Source organism: Camellia sinensis, chromosome 7 (assembly GCF_055761805.1).
Source record: "Camellia sinensis isolate YWXY chromosome 7, ASM5576180v1, whole genome shotgun sequence".
Classification (NCBI taxonomy): Eukaryota; Viridiplantae; Streptophyta; class Magnoliopsida; order Ericales; family Theaceae; genus Camellia; species Camellia sinensis.
This window is the reverse complement of record NC_138967.1, coordinates 13148479-13172949: the sequence shown is the minus strand read 5'-3', so window position 1 is coordinate 13172949 and position 24471 is coordinate 13148479. Positions and strand designations below refer to the sequence as shown.

Below are 24471 nucleotides of genomic sequence, written 5' to 3'. Positions count from 1 at the left end.
TCATGAATTCTACAAGTTTCAAAGAGCTTTCCTCATAAATTTTGGCATTGGAAGTTTGAAACACATGGTTACATGCTTTTATCATTTCTTGGAGTCTTTGATAAACTAAATTGGAAGACTTAGCTCAAATTATGGACATGCATCTACACATCATTTCTTGCATGAGTTTTCAAACTTGAAGGGAAATTCTATGGGATTTGAGGACTTGAGACTCAAGAATACAAGTTTATAAATTGTAAGTCAAATTCAAGAATTGGAACTTTTATATGGAAAATTGAGTTTGAATTGAAGTCATAGTTTTTACTTGAATTGAGAAATTGTTCATCCAACATGTTTTTGAAATGTTTTGGTCTTGAAATGCATGAGATTGAAGCTTAGGTTACAAAATTTAGGCTTTGTTTGTCATAACCTAAAAAAGCCAAAAAGTTAAAAAGTCACTATCCTATTTAAGTCACATCATCTCTCTACCACATCACTTCAAACCTAACCCATATTTCATAAAAAGTCAAAAAGTGCACTTATTTAGGCTCAAAACACAGTAGTATTTTTTATACACATTTCTACCCAGACTGCCTGAGCGGCCTGGGCCGCCGCACGAGCGGCTAACCCTCCCTTGCAACATGAATTTTGCACGCTCGAGCAACCAAGGCCACCGCACGTGCGGCCAACATAGCAAACACAATTTTGTTTTCACTCCATTTTTTCAACTTCCGGGCTTCCATTCACATGATTTTCACATGTGTTTGCATTCATGTGCATATCATAGACATGAAAGAAAATAAAGAATAAAAAGTTATAACCGAACAGTTAAGCAACGAATAGAAACCGAATAAGTTAAGTACTGAATTGAAGAAAACCAAATGAATGAATTGAATGTAATTAAGTTGTGCTTGAATTTGCTTGTTTAGGTCAGATGCCGCATCTTAAGCACGTAATTTAAGGAGCCCACTGTGAGTAACAATGTTGTAAAGCTATATTCAATTGTACTTATTTTCTGATCGACGAAATGCACTATTTTCTGAAACATAGTTACTGAATGAATGATTGCCCTACTTTGTGAATTGTACTCGTGGCATCCATAGCAACTATTACTGTTACTGTTACAGAAATCTCTATCATTTCCAACTCTTAGAACTACTGCTTACTGTATTGATGGCCATAAAATGACTATTTGGTCTTTAAGACCTACTGTACTGTTCTGCTATTGGATATACCATGTATGACTGATATGATTTCATATGACTCTAAAATTGATGAAAAACTGCTTTGTAAACTGATTCACTACTGAAATTGACTATTTTGAATTGCTATAAGGACATCATTCATAAACCCATTTATACAATTGTTATTCACTGGGCTCTAGCTTACTATTTAATATATATATATATAGGTGACCAAGCATCGGACAGGACTTAGCGGCGTTAACCCAAACCCTGTTTGTCAAGCCAACTACTGTGCCTCATCGCGAGGTTCCGAATCGTCAAGTGTTAAAGGCCTTTTTTGGGGGGGTTCCAAGTTCACCCTATTGTACTTGTGTATAAGTAACATGAATGTTCTTTGACTTTTGTTACTACTGTTTTTGTAATGGGATTTAATTCCCTAACTTATGTTTTCATTTTGTACATACCTGTTTTATGGATTTAAGTGTTTATGTATATATCAAAGTTGTTTGTTCATTTAAGTCCTCACAGCTCATTGGATGTAATATTTTATTATTTACAGGCTTCCGCCGGCCCTTATTATTGTATTATTATTATTACTGTTAACCAGGCCTTTGGTAATAACGGATTACTGGCCGGTTACGACACTAAACCTATAGGGATGGGTTTGGGTCGTGATAGATAGGCTATAAAACAAATCAAATTATTTAAACTTGACTTATATTTGGCTTGTTAAACTCTTTTGAATTTAGTTTGTTACGTAAACAAATCAAATTTGAACACATTTTCAAATTTGTTAAATTTTCAACCCAAACTTAATAACTTACCACTCAACACGATAAGTTATTGTGCAATCTAAAAAAACTATGTTATTATTATCGATTCAATTAAAACTGGTCTAAAATTTTCTAGAAAGATAAATAAGTTATTCTGTAACACATATGAAACTTCTTAAGTTTTTAAGTTAAATTTAAATAATTCACTGCACAAGTTAACTTGTTTACTAAAGCATTACTAAGAACTACACTTCTTTTGCCGATCAAAAAAACAAAAAAAGAACTACACTTCTTTCTTAGTCTTGGTTCATAGTCTTGAGGCTTTTGATTACTTTTTATTCAATTAATTTATCCATGTTTATCAGCATATATTATTCTAGTGATACTCAAGCTAAGATAAGATAAAGAAAATTCTTTGACCAAAATATATATATATAGCCTTAATCTGAACAACTTTCTCATAACAAATAGAATGGCATTTTATCATGATAACAATATTCCATGATTAAGAAAATCAACAAACTTAAGTATTGTTTAAGAGATACAGATATGATAAAAAAATAGAACTTTATATAATTAGACGGTGACCTCATTTGTTTAAGGATAACATTTTTCATTAAAAGTTTATTATTATTTAAATTTGCAGACATCAAAAAGAAGAAAAAATATAGCGGTCAAGATTTTAATTTCATAATAATAGGCTATGGTTATTGTTAAAGCAAATAAAGGTGACTTTGACACACAAAAAAATGCCTAAAAAATAAAATCTATATGGATTATATTCATTTTAAGTGTAACTCAGATTCTATTAAGTTTGAATTTACACCACATACTTCATTTTTGTATAACTTTCAGACTCATTTTTAGGATCTGTTTATTTAACTTTTTCTGAATCTATTTGCCGAAACCTTTTTCACAAAAACATAAAATTAAAATTAAAAAAAAAAAAAAAAAAAAACTCATTATTGTCATATGATTTTTTCTTTTTGTGAGGTGGAAATAATTTTTATTTAAATAAAAATGGTGTTTGATTTTATCAAACTAGTTTTTAATTTTTTTTTTTTTAATTTAAACTATAAATTCTGAAAATTCAACCAAACATAATATTAAAGAAGAAGAAGAAGAAGAAGAAGAGTGAGCACTCTATTTTTAACCTTGTGATTATTTGGGCCCATACGGTTTGATTTTTTACAAATTTATAGTGGTCTGGTATATGGAACAATATGGACTGAACTTGAGCAACAAGCCCATGGACCGAGGATTGCAGTCCCTTCCCTTCACTTGGGTTTCTTCACTAATAGATCTTGGGCTGGGTTTGGAGGTCCATCATCACGAGTGTCCAAACGAGTTTGTGCCAACAAATTAAGGGGCGCTTACCAGTAAGTTTCATATACAAAGTTCAAAATCTATCTAATCTCAAAATAAAAAACTTGCATCCATTAGTCCTATATATTTTTAATTGTTACCAGAAAATCTCTTTTTTTATATATATATAAATTTAAAAACGTTGTTATATCCCACCACCGCTGGACTTCCGTCAGACAGTCACCAGAGACTCGCCGAAATGTTTAACATCACTGGAAAGTTCGTCAGAGTATCGCTGGAAGTTTGCCGGAGTATTCTGAACGGTACTGGAAGTCGTCGGAATGTCCAAAATGTTTGCTGAACGTTAAGAAAATCATTGAATATTCACCAAAATGTCCAGAATATTGCCCCAAAAGAAAAAAGAAAAAATGGAGAAATTGTAGTGAAAAAATATAACAAAATGTGCTACATATTAATAATTTGAAATAAAAAAAAACAAATAAATAAATAAATAACAACAACAACCAAGAACAATGGGGAAAATATATATTATTTTTAAATTTTTGTAGGGTTTAAACAAATAATCTATCCAATATTGATCAAACTGAAAAGTAAGTTTTGAAACAGTATTTAAAGTTTCAAAGCATGATTCTATTAGGCATTTATCATTATTAATCAAAACTGTAAAATTTTACAGCTTTACAGAATATTATGAAATTGTAAAATTTTACAGTTTTAAAACATGATTCATTTCAGCACAAAAAAAAACTAAAACTGTAAGATTTTACAGTTTTCACCGCCTGTAACTCAAACTCAAAAACAATTTGTTCAGAATTTAAAATTTTTCTCCATTAAAACAGGAAAATAGAAGTGTATAATAGAGAAAATGTAGAAAAATTGAGAGATCGAAAGAGAGAAACAAAAATATAGAGAAGATTGTACTCCGACAACTATTTTTTGTTTAAATCTAATTTGTTCTCATGTAGATCTACTCAGATCTAAGTAGATCTACATAAGATTTGAGTAGATCTACTCATCTTCTTTGTCAGAAACTTATTTCCTTCGCCGTCAGTGAGAGTAAAGTAAGGAACCAATGGTTAGTGGTTGGCGGTGAACCTCAATCAATGGTGGTTATCGGTCGCCGATGACTATATGTTAGAAAGAGAAAAAGAAAAAGTAAGGTGTGATTGCCAGTGGCCAAAAAGGAACAGAAAGAGACTGAGAAGAATGAATACACAAAGAATAATGAAGAAGAAAAATACGCAGTGAACTTTTGAGAGTATCTAACAAGTTGTAAGACTAAATAGACTTATCTTCTTTTAAATAGAAATTCTAGGTAATTTGCCCATGAATTAAAATTAATGAGGCATAAGACCATATCCAAAAGGAGTATTGAATATGATTGTAAGCTAGGTTAGCTCTTTACACCATAAATGTATTATTATTTTTTATTAATAATACTATCAATTTTTCTTTTTTAAATTCCAAAATATTAACAATCTGTGTCAATTGAAAGGTGTGACATCTAGTGTTTTTAGGTGGTGAAAGGAGGTGGTGAGGGTTGCTGGAAGAGATGGGAATAAATCATGAGAAAAAGAGGAACGGGGAGAGAGAAGATGAATCGAAGGAGTATATAGTAGGAGAAGGAAATTAAGGGCTTCTAAAGCAAGGTGACCAAGAAGAGAAATGGCAGAGTAGAGTAGAGTGGAGAGCGTTTTGCGATAGTAGTGGAAGGAGATGAGAAAGGTGATATCAAAGACAAGTAGTAGTAAGGGTATAAATTTGGCCTGGCCTTTACCAAAGTTCAGGTCAGCCCACAAGCTAAAAAATTAGGCCCAGCCCTAGGGGGTATTCAGGTCTAGGGCAGGCCTTGAGCTGAGCCAGTGGACTAGGTCGGTGGGCCTGGGCTCGGGCATAGGCAGGCATGAACATTTATTTTATTTTATATTTTTTTTATTTTTTTTGCCAAAAAATTATTATTTTTTATTAAAAATTACACTAGGCCTCGGGTAAAGCTTTGAGTAGGCCTTAAGAAGGTCGATGGGCTGGCACACAGGCCAAGCTTCAAAATGATAGCCTAGGCCCAGGATCTCGAGCTGGGCTCAGGCCCGAGCCCTAACAGACAGGGCCCACCCTGGGTCACTGGCGTGTTTCGAGCCGCGAACCTTTTTTACACTCCTAAATAGCAGTAAAAATGGATGGATAGGTGATGAATTGGGATTTTAGCCTTAATAAATTGATAAAATTGAAAATTAAATATTTATTTTGTTATAAGAGCTTAAACTTGAGATTTTTCATAAAAAATTTCATTTATCTATTTATTTAGAAAAATTGTGAGGATTTTTTTTTAAGACCCCTAGTATTAAGATTTTATAGTATAAAGAATACCAAATATTTTCATAATGTCTAAAGTCCCTCAACATTGATCCAAAGAACTTCTCTGGACTTCCCAGAAAATTTTTCTCCAGAGAAATAATTTCTCTGGACCTCTGAGAGAAATTCTCTCAAAATTAGTGAAATTCCCAAAGAAACCTTTCTTGAGAAATTCCATTTTCTGTGATTTCCAATGGCATGTCTTTACTTATCTCTCAAACTATTTCCAAAAAAAGGAAGTGCCAAGACAATTCAAGATCTTGAAAATATGTTCTTATTAGTAAAAGTCTCTTTCCCCTTGTTTGTTTCTAGAGTAGTTATTGCAGGACAAACAAAAGTGTGCACCATGAATTGGAGCATAGACATGCACAATGCACACGGTTTTCTTTTTAGTTAGAGAAATTCTCTGCAACCCAAAGAAAATTCATTTTCTATGATTTCCAATAGCATGTCTTTACTTATCTCTCACGCCCACTTAGGTGTCGTTTGGTAAACCTGGCTTTTTGACTTTTTTAACTTTTTTAGTCTGGGATTTTTTTGTTCGTTTGGTTTTCTTGTTTGGCTTTTTTCCATTGGAATGACAAATATGCCCTCCACTTGAAAATGATGTTTTTTTGACTTTTTGTTTGTATATTGGTCAATTTGGTAATTTTGCATCAAAAGTCAAGTGTTTTGTCATTTTGTAATTTTGTGACTTTTTTTTGTCCTTATGTGCTTATTTAGCCCAATGTGTTTACCAAACGAAAGCTTAGCAATCAACCATGTATATATATATATATATATAGAGAGAGAGAGAGAGAGAGAGAAAGCAAACCAGGGGATGAGAGCTATTTGTGGATGACATGGGAGTCTTTGCTGATCACCATTTTTTCCTTTTCATCACCATGAAACTTTGCTGCCCTTATCTTTCAACTTTCAACAAAACTGAGCCATACTTGTGACTACCACAACTATGATTTGTTGGGCTTGAAAAGGACTCATCATCATCTGTTGGAAAATGGTAGAAAAATTCTAGGTAAAACCAGAATTTTTTCTCAAGTTTGGTCTATTTTTTAGGTGGGCCCCGAGCGTTGATTTACTCGGGTCAAAGTGATAACGCGTTCTATGCCGCGTTGTGATTCACGTGGTATATTTGGTTGCTCAAAACAATTACCGAGTGAATGGGAAATTGAAGCCAAAGTGTGCTCCATGGAAATAGAGTTTTGGTGGAAATTCCTTAAGGTTGTAAAATGGCTTGTTCCACATTGATTTGGTGGGAAGTTTTGAAAGGGTTTATAAGCCATGGGTTTGGTACTTGGGGTGTGCCCCAAGGGGTACCCAAGTGTTTTAGAGGGAGAGGTTATGGGCAAAATGGGCTAGACCCATTGGACCCAAAAATCACCACACGCGCGCGCCGCCGCCGCCGCCCGTCCGGTCGGGCTGGGCGCGGGTGCATGGTTGGGTTGGGCTTGTTCGGCCCAATACTAATCTTTTTGGGCAAAAAACATTTGAATTTATTTTTATTTTTTGGTAAAATAAAATCCATAATTCAAATTAACAGGGCCCTTCCATTTTTTGAACCCAAACAGCTCTAAATCTGTTTGAATTTCAAACCAAATAGTGCCTAAACAGTTTGTATCTGTTTAATTCAAATTGAACAGGTACAGTACCTGTTTAATTAAAAATGGAAAGCCACCAATCCATCTATAAATAGACTAAGCCCCCCCATTTGGAAAAAGACTCTAATTTTCGTACTCCATCTTCTGCTATAAATTTATTCTTCATTTTGCATTTAGTTCTTGTTACAGAGAATATAAACACTTAGTGTGTTCAACGAACGAATAAATTGTAGTGCTGCTTTTATTCGTTGATAGATCATTTTATCCTGGGAGATAAACGTCTAGATTCTGAAAGCACCGTGGAGAAGACGAATCTGTCTTAAGGACATAGTGTTAAACACTGGACTTGATTCGATAGTTATTCAAAAGAAACTAACCAAGTAAGTTGTTTAATTTTTATTCTGTTTTTTTTTAATTAATCAGATTTTTATTTTGTTTTTGTAACAAAATAAAATCTATTTTATTTATTTATTTATTTATATTTCGAGTTTGATTTTTGTAATCAAACAAATTCTCTCATTTTCTTTATTTCTTTATATTCTTGTTGTTGTTTTGTACACAACTGAATTTAATCTATTTAAATACAGTGAAAATTGTCCAATATCATCAACTTTGATACTCTTCATTTCATAACTATTAGTATTGTTTATAGGTTGAGATTGTGAAGTTTTGTTCTTTTCAGATGATCGCGAGGAAGATAAGAGACCAGTGAGCCTCTACACCAAGGCCATGAAGAGCTTAGATCGTTTGTTGAGGGGGCATGTTTGTCCTCCAAAGGGTCCTCTACCTCCAGCTTCACTAGCACCATTTTCACGCTCTAAGATTTCGATTCCGACGGAGATTTTCCAGAAGTCATCAACTGAACCATCAATCTCTCTCGACTAAAAACAGAAATTTGAAGAAAAAACGAGTCAATTAAAAGAATCTAAGAGAAAGAAACTCTAGAAATCGAAGCCCAATAAATTTTTTATGGAAGCGATAGAGAGAGAGAGGGCTTACTGAACTATATAAATTGATCTCACGCGCTTCAAAAAGTAGCTCATTGAAGGATTTTAGATATCACACTATAATATTATAGATCTTTTTTATTACTAAAAATGAAAGAGAGAGCTTAAACTAATTTTTTAAAAATTGTGAGCGTAAAGAGTAGTATAATATAGGGTGTAAATAGTGCCTCCCTGCTCGGATCTGCACGCACGATCACCGAATCCACTCTCCAAGGGCCCCCCCGACCAACCCATATTGTTTATATTATTTTTCTAGAAAAGACGTACGTCTTTTAACCCCTGGCACAGCCTCTCAGATTCCAACACGTGTTCTCCGTACATGACGGATTGTTCTAATCCCACTCCAAATCTCTCCTTTTCCAAATCACCGTACAATCGCTAAATGCACAAACAATCTGTATTCACTCTGGCAAAATCCATAACTTCCCTGGCAACACAAATTCACGACTTGTACACGCGCACATGCAAGCAGAAAAACCAGAGAGCTCGCACAGAGACGATAGAGAGAGAGAGAGTGAGAACGATCGAATTTTGAAGAGGGAGAGAGAGAGAGAGATGCAGCTAGTGAATGCGGTGGCGGTGGTGAGAATGGCGGCGAGGGCGGCGGCGATGGGGGCAGAGGAACCAGGACCGATTGCGTTCGGATCGGTGTGGTTCTTCATATACGCAGGGATCTCGTGTGGACTCGTTCTTTTCGCCGGAATCATGTCCGGCCTCACCTTGGGCCTCATGTCCCTCGGCCTCGTCGAGCTCGAGATCCTCCAGCGCAGCGGCACTGCTTCCGAGAAGAGGCAAGCAGGTCTCTCTCTCTCTCTCTCCCCAATTCTGTCTCTTATATTGATGATCTGCGGAATGATTTGCATTTGGATCAATTTTTATGAAACTAGTGAAGAAGATGTATATATATATATATGATGAATTGAATCGTATTTGGATTAACCAAATGGAATGTAGTGGTTATGAAGATTTTAAGTTACATTGTGCAAGTGATAGATGGACGGTTATGATTTACGAAAGGAAAATGATATATAAGCGCACTTTTTGAAAATTGGGTCTAATTTTTGGTTTTGAAAAGTAATGCACTTTATGAAATGATTTGTAATGTTCTTTAAAATCATCATCACTTTACAAGTGTTAATGGAAAGCTGATAAAATTACTAACTTTTTGTTATGAAACAGTGGTGATTTGGGTATCGAAGTAACCAAAAATTGAATCAATGGGAAATAAACAAGTGAACATCAAGACAAACGATTTATGTGGTTCGGCATATAGCCTGCATCCACGGACTAGGCAGTAAGAATAATTCACTTTGAAGGAAACAAGTTTACAGGTGGACTTAATTGTTACTCACACCCTCAAACTGAGTACATCCAGAAACATACCCAAGCCTTTGTATAGCCAATTCTCTATGCAAGAAAGTCACTCTATGCTTCTCTATGTAATCGCTCAATATTTCTCTAAGATTTGTCTTTGTTTGATTTGTGCTGGATTTTGAGAAATCAAACTCCTATTCATAGTTGAATTTGCAATTATAGAGAGTTGTGGGTCATCTTGTAAATACAAGAACTTCCAATTTTTTAATTCATGTGGCTGGACAACACCACTCTCTAGTCTTCTAAATTCACAGTTATAAATGAATGCTATTGTGCATTAAATGCTTTCATATGGGTGGTGAAATGGAGACAAAACTCCAACACTTTTTGATGAAGCGGATGAGCAACTTCCCAGTTGGCAGGGGGTTTGATTGGGAAAGAGGAGGAATAAGTTATGAATAGTTTATGCCTTAAGTTTGTGGATTGTATTGGGGAACGGAATTGTAGGCATTTAATGGTATTGTATAAGTAAGAGTTCTTTTGTGGGTTTTTTTGTATACTTGCGAGTCGGGAGTTGTTAACTCCTCTCTCGTTCAATTCTTGGATTTTGTAGAACTTTTTGATACGCGAAAAGGTGTGTAGGGTTTTCTTTTTCTCCTTCTTCTCTTTTGTAAATGGGTGGCATTCCTTTAATGTCGTCTTTTAATGAGTCTTAATTATGAAAAATTATATTTTTTTTCATACTTAACTGTAGATTGCTTAAGGAGGAATTTGCAATGGATATTAAAATTTTGTTTTTCTTGGCTTGTGTAAACAAATTTTATTTATTTTTAAATGGGAGCTAGGTAAATTCTAGAGGTGATGCTAGTGGCTAATGAGAGCTTGGATTATAGATTGAGAATTTTGAGGTCTGGTTTAATATGTAGTCTCCATATTGAAGAAGGATGGGATCATGTTAATTGGGAGTTCATCCTTTATGGTATAAGATAGGATAGGGTTTGGGCTTAAATGGTGGGAATGGATTTAATTTTGTCTCTCCATAGTTAGGCTCTCAGTTTTGGTAAACTGTTACCAGCTAGGAAAGGCTTGCACCAGGGAGATCCAATGTCTCCCTTATTTTTCATCTAGGCAACAGAGTTCTTGAGTAGAATGATTCATGTGGAGGTCCAGTGGCTATCAGTGATTATCTTAAGAAAAAAAGTAGTGAATCCTTTTGGGACATTGCTTTTCATAGAGAGATGAATGATCAAGAGATGGTGGATCCTTTTGATCATCTTTATGGTATCCCTCACATTGGATAACGAGAGGCTGATTTGCGCAGACCAAGGTTGAAATGGGAATATCAAGTTGAAGTCCTTTTTTGATGCTTTAATGGGTCAAAGAGGGTTGTCCTTTCCTTGGAAAAAGGAATGGGCATCTAAGGATTATTTCAAGGTTTGCATTTTTTGTGTGGATGGCAATGCATGGGAGAATGCTTACAATTTATAATTTCATGAAGAAAAGGCAAATTCAAGTTAATTAGCATTGAATGTGTAAGGAAGATGGAGTGTCCTGCATGTTCATTATCACTTTTAATTTAAATGGTGATGAAAAGTATAGTTTTTTTCGTACTTTTAAGAGAATTAATTATGGAGGAATTTACAATGGATGTTGAATAAAAAAAATTTTGGCTGCTTGAATGATATTATTTTTGGTATTAAATAAGGCCAACAATATGCTGGAATTTTCTAATAATGCTCAATCTAATCAAATACCAAAAATAAAATTTCATAGTGTAACATTATAGTCAACATAATTGTCAAATAATGTACAATGTAGAAAGTCAAGTTTATATTTTTTCCTTCAGTAAAGAAGATCAACGAGACATTTGAGGCATAATTTTGTGAGACTGTGAGTAGAAGGTTATAGTGTGAGGAAGGTTAAAAAGTGCATTACTAGAATAACTGTTTGTTGCTTCAATATGTGGCATACTTTAGGTGTTGTTAGGGCTATCATTATTAGAATGTTTCTGTCAGCAAACTTGTTCAGCATGTTGTTATCATATGGGCTTACATCATGTAATTTTTCTGTATTCAGCTGTTATCCTTCCGGTTGTTCAGAAGCAACACCAGCTTCTTGTAACTTTGCTCCTGTGTAATGCATGCGCTATGGAGGTAAGTGAATGAAATTTCTGTTTTTAGCAAATAAGTGATAGGTTCACTCAATGGTGGTCTGGAACTAAAATTGTACATGGGACATTACCCAGTGTTGGCTTCCATCAACCATGGGTGTTGGGAGGAGTAAGAGTGGAGATAGACCTAACCTTTGACATTATTTGTACATAATGGTTTCTCTCCAACTCGAACCAGCGTTTTCACACTCGGAAGCCTGTGAATGACTGTTCTGTTTATTCATACTAGATTAGGTTTGCAAAATCTCATGCTTTACTTACGTTTATGCTATCTATTCCAAAATTCGAAAAGCACAATTAAATTTAACTGATACTTGTTTGCTTTGTTCTTTGCAATCTGCAGGCCCTTCCCTTATACCTGGATAAGCTGTTCAATCAGTTTCTTGCTATTTTGCTCTCTGTAACTTTTGTTCTTTTTTTTGGAGAGGTACATTACATTTAAAAAACATGATGAAGATTCATTCTTTGTGAACCCACAAAGTGGATGGAATTTATCTTAAAATTACCCTTCTATTGTCAGGTTATTCCACAAGCAATATGCACCAGATATGGACTTGCTGTCGGTGCAAATTTTGTTTGGCTTGTGCGAATTTTGATGATAATTTGCTATCCAATTGCTTATCCTATTGGAAAGGTAATTTCAACAATTTATAGAATGCTCATTTATAAACTTATTTTTACAAGGTTACCCTTGAGGTTTACTTAAAATACAGATTACCCACAGTGTTTCTGGAAATTACATCTCACCCCATCAAGTTTCTAATAGCATAACAAATGACCATTTTTATTAATAAATCATCAACTCAATTAATAGTTTTTGATTATGTCAGAAATATATTTTAATTAACAATTCAAGTAATTTTATTGTTGCATAAAAGAGTAGTTAGGAATTTCAATTTTTCTGTTAATTCTTTTAAATAAAAACTACTGACAAGGGGGTGTTTGTAATTTCCAGAACCACAGGGGCAATCCATATTTTAAGCAAACCTTAGGAAGCGTATTTGTAATTTACAGAAAATTAAAATAAAATGAATGATATACCGTTCTACACCTATTTTTGAAAACTTATTTTTTAGCCATGTTTAATCTTTTGTTCTTGTAAATGCTTCTTTTTTGTGAACCTTAGTTGTTGTGGTATGTATATTTTACCTAATTTTCATGTTCTTCATCTTTATTTCCACCAAAAATTAAAATAAAACGTATGATACCATTCTGCACCTATTTTTACAACAACATCATTTTATGATTCAGTCTTGTTATTGTGATTAGTTGTGCAATTTGATCTTCTACTTTTTAACTATTTACGAAGTTTCTTTGGCTTTAGCTGAGCTCTTTATGTCATTCCAGATTCTAGACTGTGTATTGGGACATAACGATGCGCTATTTAGACGGGCTCAGTTGAAAGCTCTTGTCTCCATCCACAGCCAGGAGGTAAACTGCATCCATTTAGAATTTTTATATATAAATACTGCAAATTTTAATGTGGTTATGCTATGCAGAGGTTGAGAAAATGCTAAATAATGCCACAAATTCTCCTTGCTTCTTCTTTCTTGTCAAAAAAAATATCTTCTTACTTTTTCTTCATACAATAATATGATTCTTTTGCCATTTCTAGGCTGGTAAGGGCGGTGAACTCACGCATGATGAGACAACGATTATTAGTGGAGCACTAGATTTAACTGAGAAGGTACAAAGGACACTAAAACTGTCATTTTGAGGTCTATCAATTAATTGTCTATTTGACTTGCCAAGTTCCAGTATTACAGCCTTTTGGAAATAGGAAGTAGCAATTGCAGCATTTGAAACTAAGAAAAATGTCATGTTATTATTTTCCTTGGTGCCTTCTAGTACTTTGCAACCAAAAAATAAAGATAATATGACAATGATCCATATTACATCTGGATTCTTTTTCTGCCAAGTATAAATTTTAAAAAATTTAAGTGACTTTTATTCTTTTTTTTATCAGCAAAAATTTTAAGTGACTTTCCTAGTGATTCTTTTGGCCTGAACATGAACCTTCTGAACTGAATTTGTGGCCTAGTTTTGGTAGCCTAACTTCACTAAATATTTTTATTATTCAGTCCTTCCCTGAAATTCATTGTATCCCTTTTGTTTTTCTATTATTATTATTATTATTTTTGTTTTGGGCAAATCTTCAGGCAATGTGTTCAGAATTTGTGCTCAACTCAACCCAGGCATTTCATTCCAAATTAAATGAGCTGACCCCTGCATTTTGGAAAAACTGATGATTTTTCAAATTTGTTCAATGCTTCTGAATTGATTCTGGAGCACATCAAGCTCCAAATTTCCTTTTCCTTTTCATTTTCATTTTTTTTTCCGCAATATTTGCTACTAGATCTAAAATCTTGAGAAAGTGATGGACTCAAACTCCATCTATCGCTTCTTGAACAGACTGCTGAGGAGGCTATGACGCCCATTGAGTCAACATTTTCCTTGGATGTGAACTCGAAATTGGATTGGTTAGTGTTTCTCCTTGATATTGTTGTCCATGCGTTCCTTTGTCATAAGTTCATGATTTCAGTAGAAGTGAATTCTAGTACAGATGCATATTACATTTTTAATATTTTTCAAACTAATATCTCAGGGAAGCAATGGGAAAAGTTCTTGCTCGAGGCCATAGTCGAGTTCCTGTTTATTCTGGAAATCCAAAAAATATTATTGGACTTTTACTGGTGGGTTTTGTAACCTAAAACTATCAGTAAGTTTCATTTGTCAAGTACTTTTTCATATATTTTGAAATTAGGTGAAGAGTCTTCTTACGGTACGACCGGAAACAGAGACCCCTGTCAGTGCTGTTTCCATTCGAAGGATTCCACGGTGTGCTTATTCATCCTTACACATGCTTTTGTATGCTTTTCCAGAACTTAAGCATTGAAACTGACACGTTTATATGTGGAATGTTTTCTCTAGGGTTCCTGCTGATATGCCTCTATATGACATATTGAATGAGTTTCAAAAGGGTAGCAGTCATCTGGCAGCTGTGGTGAAGGCTAAAGGGAAAAATAAAATCGCCCCATCAAGTGTTATTAAAGAAAAAGCTGAAGAGAACAAAGTTGCTACCAGGGACTCTCAATTAACTACTCCTTTGCTATCCAAGCAAGATCAGAAGCCAGCAAGCGTTGTTGTTGACATTGAGAAGGCTCCAAAGCCTCCCATTGGAAATAGGCATACGACTTTTCACCATAATGATGCATCAACAAATGGACTGCCTCATATGTCGGAAGATATTGAAGATGGTGAGGTAATTGGGATCATCACCTTGGAAGATGTGTTTGAAGAACTTCTGCAGGTAATTATCATAATCCAATGAATCATCACTTCCTCTCATGTGCAGTAGTGGATCAAGGATCAAGCAGTAGGCAATTTAGGTGCTCGCCTATGGCCCCGAGTATATGAGGGCCCCCACTTATTATAATTTTACTATATAGTGTATATAAAAGAAACCAAATAATTCTTGGAAACCAAAGGCCAAAATTATAATAATAGATACATTTATTTAATTTTTTTAGTATGTTGTGTTTTTATTTTCCATAAAAGTAAGAAGTTTTACATGACATGATTTATTGATTATCAAAATTATTTTGATTGTGAGGGATATTGAGTAATTTAGATCAAACATATAAATAAAAGTTAGAATAAATAAAATTGTTTTAATTGTGAATGTTATGAATTTTAAATAAAAATTATATTATCACACAAATAAAAGTTACAGTGTAAAAATTATGAAAGCCCTAATTAAAAAATTTCACCTTATGCCTCTGATAAGCTCGAGCTGCCTCTGCTCATGTGTGGCTTCTTGAGTTAACAGTGAAGCGAATGGTGATGGTTTTTTCACAAATGCAGGAGGAGATTGTAGACGAGACGGATGAATTTGTTGATGTACACAAAAGGTATTTTAACCTTTGAGGATTTAATATGAATTTAGGCAGTTTCTGAAAATATAAGTAAAGAATCATGAGACATTGTTTATATTTTGCAGGATACGTGTGGCTGCAGCTGCGGCTGCTTCATCAATGGCACGTATCCCATCAATTCGGAGGTTAACCGGCCATAAGGGACCTGTAAGTGGATTATGTTATGAGTTCTTTTATTTGATCTCCCTTGTGCAGTTCTTTATCGTCATATAAAATGTGATACATGTTAATGCTGAAAATTGAAACTCTATGGGTGATTTAGTCTATATATGGTAGTGTAAAATGTGGATTTCAGAACTTAATTTGTCCCAGCGGGATGAAACTAAGGTGTCTGTCTTTGGAGCTCCAGAAAACTGAGCAACACCTAAAAAAAGAAGGGCAAAGCAATTCCAAAGGTAGACGAAACAATGATATCTTGATTCCATGGAATTTCAATTCCAAATATTTAAAAGTCAATTCCAATCTTGTGCAAACAAATGCACTCTTAGGCTGTGTTTGGATCTTGAATTTGGGTAGGGATTTATGGAGGGAAAAGAAATGGAAATAAATTTTAACTTATATTTCATTCACATTTCCCGTCTCTTTTCTTTTCCCTTCACAAAACCCTATTCAAATCTAAGATTCAAACACAACCTTAGTAAATTTATGTTAGTGTCTAAACAGTTGCTGAATGGATCAGCAATTTTTCAGACTGGAGGATATCCTTGTTGGGATTGTGTTTATTAATTGGTTTAAAAATTGTAAATAAAGATAGTGACATTATTAGGCGTGGAATGTTATAACTAATAGGGCAGGAGTAAAAGTTAAAAATGTAAGCCTGTTATTACAATGTCTGGAAAAGTTTATAGTTAAGTTGTTGGGATTCAATTATCAAATGAACAAGCATATATGGCATTAGAAAAATCAACAAATTTTGGGATTTAATTCAGCTTTTCACTCTTTTGAGTTCTATGGAAGTAAAATCAACAAATGTAGTGTGATTAAACATAAATAAATCTCCAAAGAAGAAATTATTTTTTGTAAAGTTTCCTGATTAGTTTTTTTTTTTTTTTTTTTTTTTTTTTTTCTCTCCATACCTTCTCTCAAATGAAATTTGTTTCAATAATGTCAACTAGTTCTAGTAGCTGAATACTGTTTTGTTTCATATAATAAATTTCTCAGGGAGGCCAAAATAAGCATGGACTAACCACCCCAAAGAAGTCTGCAGAGGAAAGATAGAAATGCAACGAGGTATGTGGAGAATCTTTGTGAGCCTCTTCTTGATAACAAGAGATGAATATGCAATACAGTTTTAATTTATAATACATTGGTTCCAAAGAACCTGAGAGTTTTACTCTTTTATGTGGCAAAAATAAAATAAAGCTTGTACTATATGTTGCAAATTTTGGAATTTTGTTGACCAATTTATCTATTCACATTGTCTCTCATCATTGATCTCGAGTGCTCAAGCTTCTCTCCTTGCCTAAGTGCATGCACACACTGTTATTATGTTGATCAAATGTTGAATAAATTTACTCATCTATGTTGCTGAAATAGTCTTCTTGATCTTGGTTTGCATGAACCCGAGGGCATAAAACCTTTTGTGTGAGAAATAGATTAAAGAAAAATATATTGAGAGAGAGAGAGAGAGAGAGAGAGAGAGAGAGAGAGAGAGAGATCTGTCCAAATCCGAAGGTATCATATTTACACTATTTTCCATGATATACATTAATCTTAAACATCTTCTGATGAACCTCAGTGACATCTGACACTACTTGTTAAATGTGTATTTCGTACTAGGGATTTATTTTCATAATAAGAACAATAATTGAGACGGGAGAAAAAAAAAAAAAATCACATACGAGAAAGGGATCGACCTTAGTTACCACTTTCCAACATTTGTAAACCCTAGTTATATCAGCTAAAAATTCAACTGCTGCACCACTAGCCTATATTAAACACTTAGAACTGAAAATCATTGTACCCAACTCTAACAAAATTTATTCATTCCAACGAAGAAGAATCACCATGCACCTCCATATGATATAGACACGTGCTCTCAGCTCCCGGATATACCTCACGCATCGTTTCCATGACCAGAACTTTCTGATTCGTGTAGAGAGCGAGTGTCCGGCCATATTCAATGTGGTTGTGCTGTTGTATTGCTATAGGAAGGCACATAGGATCACTAGTCTTATAAATACAGTGAAAGAGGAGGGTGAGGTTTTATGTGAGAGAGAGAGAGACAACATGTGGTGGGTGACAGATGTTGAACCCTGATTGGGGGGATCTGGGGACAGCATGACTGGGTCCTGCTGTTTGTTAAAGATGACTAGGCATACACATCAGCTTTGTCTGCCTGCCAAACTCCCATGGAGAGAGAAGTTTAAAAATATCACATAGTAGAAGGCCACCCTTGTCTCTTAGAGACCTGTGTTTTGTCCGACTGTGTGGAAGATAGCAAACTAACCCCCCTGAATTTCAGGTTGTGTGCTTTGGATTCTATGGCTAAATATCAAAGTTCAATGCCATTGGGGGTCACATTAGCATAGAACATGTTTACATGTTCAATGCCACAAAAACATGTTGGATGCATTTGGAGGATGAGAAAAATTTGCTTGTTAAATTTCAAGCTTCATTCGTGTTTTTAGTGAAACATGGGGAGAAAGGAAGATTGGAGAGACATTATAATGTAAGGTATAAGAGTAATTCTACGGATAAAAAATCATTGAAAAAACTTACAGTAAAAAGTACAAGTGGCCTTACACATAGGATGATGGTGGGGCCCTGCCACTGCTCAACTCATGGTGGGACCCCGCTGTCTGACATGTGTGGTCACCTATTTTTGTAAGATGGTGGGGCCCTGCCACTGCTCAACTCATGGTGGGACCCCGCTGTCTGACATGTATGGTCACCTATTTTTGTAAGGTTTGTTATGTTATGGTTGCACAATGTGAATTTAGAAAAAGCAAGCTCAATGCTAACCATACTAAGAAATCATACTACATGAGTTAGTTATATGAAATCACAACACAAAAAACCAACTGTCAGTTGTTGCATTGTATAACATTTGTGAAATTCAATTCAAACCCCTAAATGAATGCAAAGTAGGGTTATATATATATATATATATATTATTTTTGTTAACAGGATGTCAGAGGTTTCTCTCAAACTAATTCTTCAGTACATGCAGTCCCCCCATCCCACATATAATAAGTAATTATCGAGTCCAAGTCCTGAGGGTAATTTTAAGGGGAGCAAGGGATGGAATTTTACAATTAGTCTAACCCTTGAGATTTGAACCTAAGACTTATTGAAGAGAAGGGCTATAAACTTAAAAGTGAGGACTTCCGTATATATCACCTTTTTGTAATTGTTCTTCACCCTTCTGTAATTGTCCATCACCTTACTTGTGAAGAGTCACTATTGTATATAAACTATTTGCTATGCATGAGTAAATACTCTGCTACCAATATAAATATTCAACTAACCAACAAGAAGAGAAAGTAAAATTAATAATAATAATACTAATAATATGCATACTTTTTTTTATGAATTTTTTCATTAATGGTATCTAGAAAAATCCTTCGTGCTTCTAAAAGCCAAATGAGGGGAACAAATTAACATTCATACATGCAAACACTTGAAGTGCGGGATGTCTACACTACGATGTACAAGCTAGTAAAACAAAAGCATATTGATGAGAGAGAGGGAGAGATTGATTGGTAGAGTCATATATATATATATATATATACTTTTCTCTTCTTCTTTTTTCATTCCTTGGGTTTTGATCTAAAATCCCAATAATTTACAAACATGGTATAGTTACAGCCTTGTAAAAAGCTAACAAAACCCAACAAATGAAAATGTAAGTACAATATAGAACTTATAAAAGATCTTTTCCTGAAAACAAAAAATAATAAACTCGAAAACTAAACCAAACTACAAGTTTCTAAGAGTACTTGTGCCAACACAAGAGCATAGAGATGCATACCCTCATGATATAGAGCTTTGCTCTCTGTTGTCTCACCCTTCTCTTCCACTTAGCATATCTCTTACCCATCCTTGCCATTTAGTCCCTAATTCCACTTCAGTCTAGCTTGAACCAAGCCTTAATTTATTAAGGACTCTACTTGCCAAGCCACATTGGATCCACATGTAAACCTAGAGGCCTTATCAAGGGGCTCCACTTGTATCTCCACGATGCCTCGATGTCACGTGGCATTTTCTGTCTCCAAGTTCAACCTAAACATCCTATCAATCAGTCAAGATGCCAGCAACTTATCATTGTTGCCTCATGTTAAAGCAATTTTAAGTACTTGTTTGGTACAACTTATTTGGTATAACTTATTGGAGCGGCTTTTAAGAATTTTTTTTTAATATGTATCAAAGTTTTAGTGTTTTAGTTTCTATTTATAACTTATTAAATAGAAATAGTTGATTATCTAGAAATTAAGAGATGAGTATTTTTAGTTTCTGCTTTCTTATTATTAATTTTCAGCATAAGAAAAACTACAACAAACAGACCCAGTCTCAAACATGAATCTTATCCCTCCATTGCTGCTAACCCCACACCATCATCTTATCTGGGGGCACCATCTTTTCTTCCCAAAGTTAACTTTGGACAACACAAAGGGGAGTGAGTGACCCCCTTTTCACATTCAATAAGAGCCTTAGATAAGCCCTAAAGTCAATCAAAAGGGTCCCACTTCATGGGTTTAGCGATGTCCATGCCATGCTAAAGAATGACAATGAAGGGGTAGCTATAGATGTATATATATCTTATCTTAATAGCATTAGAATCAATGATAAGATCTTTTATAGCATGTGTGAATCCCATGTGAACATGTGGACATGGGATTCACTGCTGATATATACCCAGCTGGTATGGGTACTAATTTGATGGATTAGTTGGAGTTTATATCAGAAACTTAATTGATATAATAATCGCTACGGACAGAAATTGATTTGTACACAGAAAAATATTTAGTAAAAAGTGCCATTTAGATTCACTCAAAGTGTAGACTTCATTATATAAAAGTTGAATCTAAATCGCATACTATTTTTCTGGATAGATTTCTATTCATGAGTTCTAAGTCGGTAGCTTTATTTGAATTGATAGGGTTATTGTTGAATGGCACAGGACAAACATGGTGGAAAGTGATAGGAGAGGAAGCGACATGGAGGCAACTCATAGATCAAAACCATTGGAATGTTGTTATTTATAAAAGAAGGGCAAGTTTTTTTAGAAGTACAATAATGGGGCTTGGTAGTGGTGGATGTGACTAACTGAGACACCAGAATCACAACATCCCCTTTAAAGAAACAACATAGGAGAGAGAGAAAGAGTTTTAAAGAAGAAAATTGTTTGAGACCACTAAAACAATGAGCTCTAATAGCTCTAAAAACACTGTGCCCCTAATTGATTTGATGTTTTGCTCTTTGTTTTTTTTATTTTTTTTATTTTATGGACTGCCAGCTCATTAGAGCTGGCTTAGTGGTCCATTTTTAGTGGGATCTATCACCACTGTTTAAAGAAATATGTTGTTAGATTCTTGACCTTATTGGCATTTAATAAATGGAAAATGTTTGAGGGCCACAATTTTTGTGGCTCAAATGGCTCAAAATTGTTAAAACGACGTCGTTTTGGCAATTTTGAAGTTGTTTTGTACTCAAAACGACGTCGTTTTAGCAATTTTGAGCCATTTGAGCCACAAAAGTTGTGGCCCTCAATCATTGCTGTTAATAAATTGGTTAACTGAAGCATACTACAAAAACATAACACAGTTAAAAATTGAATTTTAGTCGAGAAGATATCAAAAATAAAATAATAAATTAATATAAATGTATTATATTTATTTATCAAAAAAAAAAATAGATATATATGTATTATATTTATGTGTGTGAACACACAAGAATTAAGCTCAAGATCAGCCCTAACCGTAAAGATAGGGTTTTGATGAAGTTATTTGAGCAGTGTTGGTAAAAACGCACTCAAAAGCACAAAGAGCAACAGAAGAAGAGCTTTTAGTAGTTAAAATGAAGCAAACTTCTACTACTACTGCAAAGAGGCTATACTCGACCTATATACCGACAGTAAACACTGTTTGATTTTTTTTTTTTTTTTTTTTCCCTTGTATTCTTCTTCATCAATCAGGAATTTACAATGAACGTAACTGTTTGCTGTTGTTCTTGTTGGGCTTGACTATCCTAGTGAACTACTTACATTGCCATGTACAAGCCTACCCATTTGAAATTTCTGTTGTTGCTCTCCCATTATGATTTTGGCTTTAGGACATAAGTGGGTATGACAAAATTGTGTTGAGTTTGTGAACCTAATTAGTACCGAGCACTTAAGCACTTGGTCAAGGATCCAAATCTGCTGTGAGTTGGCAGTGGTTTTCTCAAGGAACTAGTACCCCCGAGGCAAATTGTGTTGAGGGTATTTCAGTAATTTGTTAATATAAATTCTAACTTATATATACACAAGTAGAGATAAGCATATCTTCTCCAATTTTTAGGCAATCAATTTTTCAATTTAAGTAAGTTATTTTTATCTTACAAGTTGTAAGGTGAGACAAACTTTTAAAATAATTATAAGAGAGAGAGAAGTGTTACAAGTAACCCAACGAACTGCATCAAATAAGATCATTGTACTTTTCTCTTCTTTCAATATATTAGAACTGGTGTGAGCGTAGGTAATCTTACTAAACTATGTAAATCTGTTTCGCATTTTTTGTATGTGTAATTTATTTCGCACCAAGTTGTTTCTTGATTTATTTATTTTTTTCTTTTACAAAAATAATTTTGAGGGAATATATGATCAATTGGAAACGAGAAAAATAATTGTAAATTAAAAAAAAGTATAAGTGAGACAAGTGGCCAGTATAAATGAAATCATTCACATTTGCACCTAGCCCATTAATGTTGGGTTAAAAAGAGAGGGACAACTAAATGAAATCATTCACATTTGCACCTAGCCCATAAATGTTGGGTTAAAAAGCCCTGACATATGCAGAGAGGGACAACAATAAATTGTACTCTCTTCTCAATGCAAGTATATTGGTTTGCAATATTTATTTTGCCTGCAAAGACACTCAAGAAGATAGAACAGGTTTTGTAATATTTCCGGACTGTTAATTTTTTAAAGCTGAATAATATTATACAACAATGATTCATCCTCCTTTTCCTCCCACCCCCTTTGACCCCCTCTCTCTCTTATTGGTTACCTTTTCTTTTTCTTTTTCTTTTTTTTCCTGCTCCCCCAATCACCACCCGCCACGTGGCAAAGGGGGGGTGAGGGGGTGACTCCAAAAGGGGGTCCTAAGCATTATTCAATATTATATGTATCAATTGATATATTAATTAATATATTAATAGATGATGTAATGAAATTTTAACAATTTTGGATATTTATAATTTGTATAACAAGTGGAATCATAATTTTGAAGTAATAATATCATAACATATATTGGTACACTAATTGACATACCAATTAATACTTGTAACACCACCGTTTAAAATTCTTTATGTATATTTGATAATTGTAATTTTTTTATTTTATCGCGTTTGTTTTCAAAAAATAGATGACAACTTGACAAGTATGTTTTTAAAAATAAACTACCTATTTTGTTTTTTTAAACAAACATGACAAAAAAAAAAAAATTACAATTATTAGATTAATTTAATTTTTTCATAAATAATATACATGTATAGTCTTAAAATTGAACGATTCAGATTATAAAAACAAAACCTGTGGACTCCACGACCCCTTAAATTCTCTCAAGTTAAAATGTGAACTTGATAAAAGTCCAACCTTAACAAATTTTCAAATGTCACATTGGGTTATTTTGCAAAGGAATATTGGTTACGACTGACCTATCATAACGGTTTTGGTTACGCTCAAAATAATTTTCTGTTATGACTTAAAATAGTGTTAATTATGATCTAACATATCTCTATTTAATATTTTATTTTTAAATTCAACCTAAAAATAAGAATGCATATAATATGTATTTCATGAAGGTGCATAGGAGAATTTTTCTTTCTTTTATATTTCTTTCTTTTTTTTAAATTCAACCTAAAAATAAGAATGCATATCATATGTATCTTTATGAGGGTGCATAGCAGAATTTTCTTTTATTTTAGAGTGAAATGTCAACATTTAATCCCAAAAGAAAATATATATATATATATATATTATTTTGTACATATTTTCTATTTATATAACATTACCCTTTATTTGATATGATGTTCCTTGATACATTCATTACTGGTGCGAGAATGTTGTAATTTTTTAATATTAATTCAACATGTTATAATATTTTCAAATTAATAGGAGTGGTACATATATGGATGACACCAACAACTTATCTTGGGATAACTATCTTCTTTTATCACATTTCATATGTTTTTTTGATATCTCACAAATGTGATAGTTGAATGTTAATAATATTTAGGATGTATTATAAATTTATTTTTTAAAATTTATTTAAAATATAGGTTATTTTTAAGAAAAATTAATCTAAGGCCCCTCTCCCATTTTTAATAATGGAAGAGATCCATAATATTATTTTTTGATGTCTAAGGTCCCTAAACCCTACACCCATCTATCACAGAAAAATTTGATATATCCTACGCGCTCTCTCTCTCTCTCTCTCTCTCTCTCTCTCTCTCAAAGGTGAGATCACTATGTTCTTGTCCTGATCATACAACTCAAAGGCATCCTTCAGCCTTACCATACCACCGTCGTCTCCGGCAACTTCGTTGGTGTCGTCACCACCCTTGTAGAAATCGGCGAACTCTTTGAGACTGATGAAGCTGTCAAGGTCAGTGTCGAGCTCCTTCATCATCT

General features: G+C 33.9%; 1 protein-coding gene across 3 annotated transcripts; it reads left to right on the top strand.

Annotated features, from left to right (window-relative positions):
• Positions 1-8404: 8404 nt before the first annotated feature.
• On the top strand, positions 8405-21187 carry LOC114273175 (DUF21 domain-containing protein At4g14240). 3 transcript variants are annotated; one of them, XM_028214964.2, is made up of 14 exons: positions 8580-9018; positions 11610-11686; positions 12047-12130; positions 12224-12337; positions 13051-13134; positions 13319-13390; positions 14116-14183; positions 14309-14396; positions 14468-14541; positions 14635-15013; positions 15568-15614; positions 15704-15785; positions 16800-16868; positions 20740-21187. In XM_028214964.2, exons 1-13 carry the CDS (start codon positions 8682-8684, stop codon positions 16854-16856), a joined length of 1563 nt encoding a protein of 520 aa, XP_028070765.2. In that variant the 5' UTR covers positions 8580-8681; the 3' UTR covers positions 16857-16868; positions 20740-21187. The 3 variants fall into 3 exon arrangements, with proteins under 3 accessions (XP_028070750.2, XP_028070765.2, XP_028070758.2); XM_028214957.2 differs by having other exon boundaries at positions 8586-9018; positions 20761-21187; XM_028214949.2 differs by lacking the exon at positions 20740-21187 and having other exon boundaries at positions 8405-9018; positions 16800-17065.
• The last annotated feature ends 3284 nt before the right edge of the window (positions 21188-24471 follow it).

Excerpts from the sequence above, each read along its gene's own strand:
- LOC114273175 (XM_028214964.2), top strand. The coding sequence starts at position 8,682 with ATGCAAGCAGAAAAACCAGAGAGCTCGCACAGAGACGATAGAGAGAGA. Across the intron at positions 14,184-14,308 it reads GTGAACTCGAAATTGGATTG|GGAAGCAATGGGAAAAGTTC; the intron begins GTTAGTGTTTCT and ends CTAATATCTCAG. Across the intron at positions 15,014-15,567 it reads TGTTTGAAGAACTTCTGCAG|GAGGAGATTGTAGACGAGAC; the intron begins GTAATTATCATA and ends TCACAAATGCAG.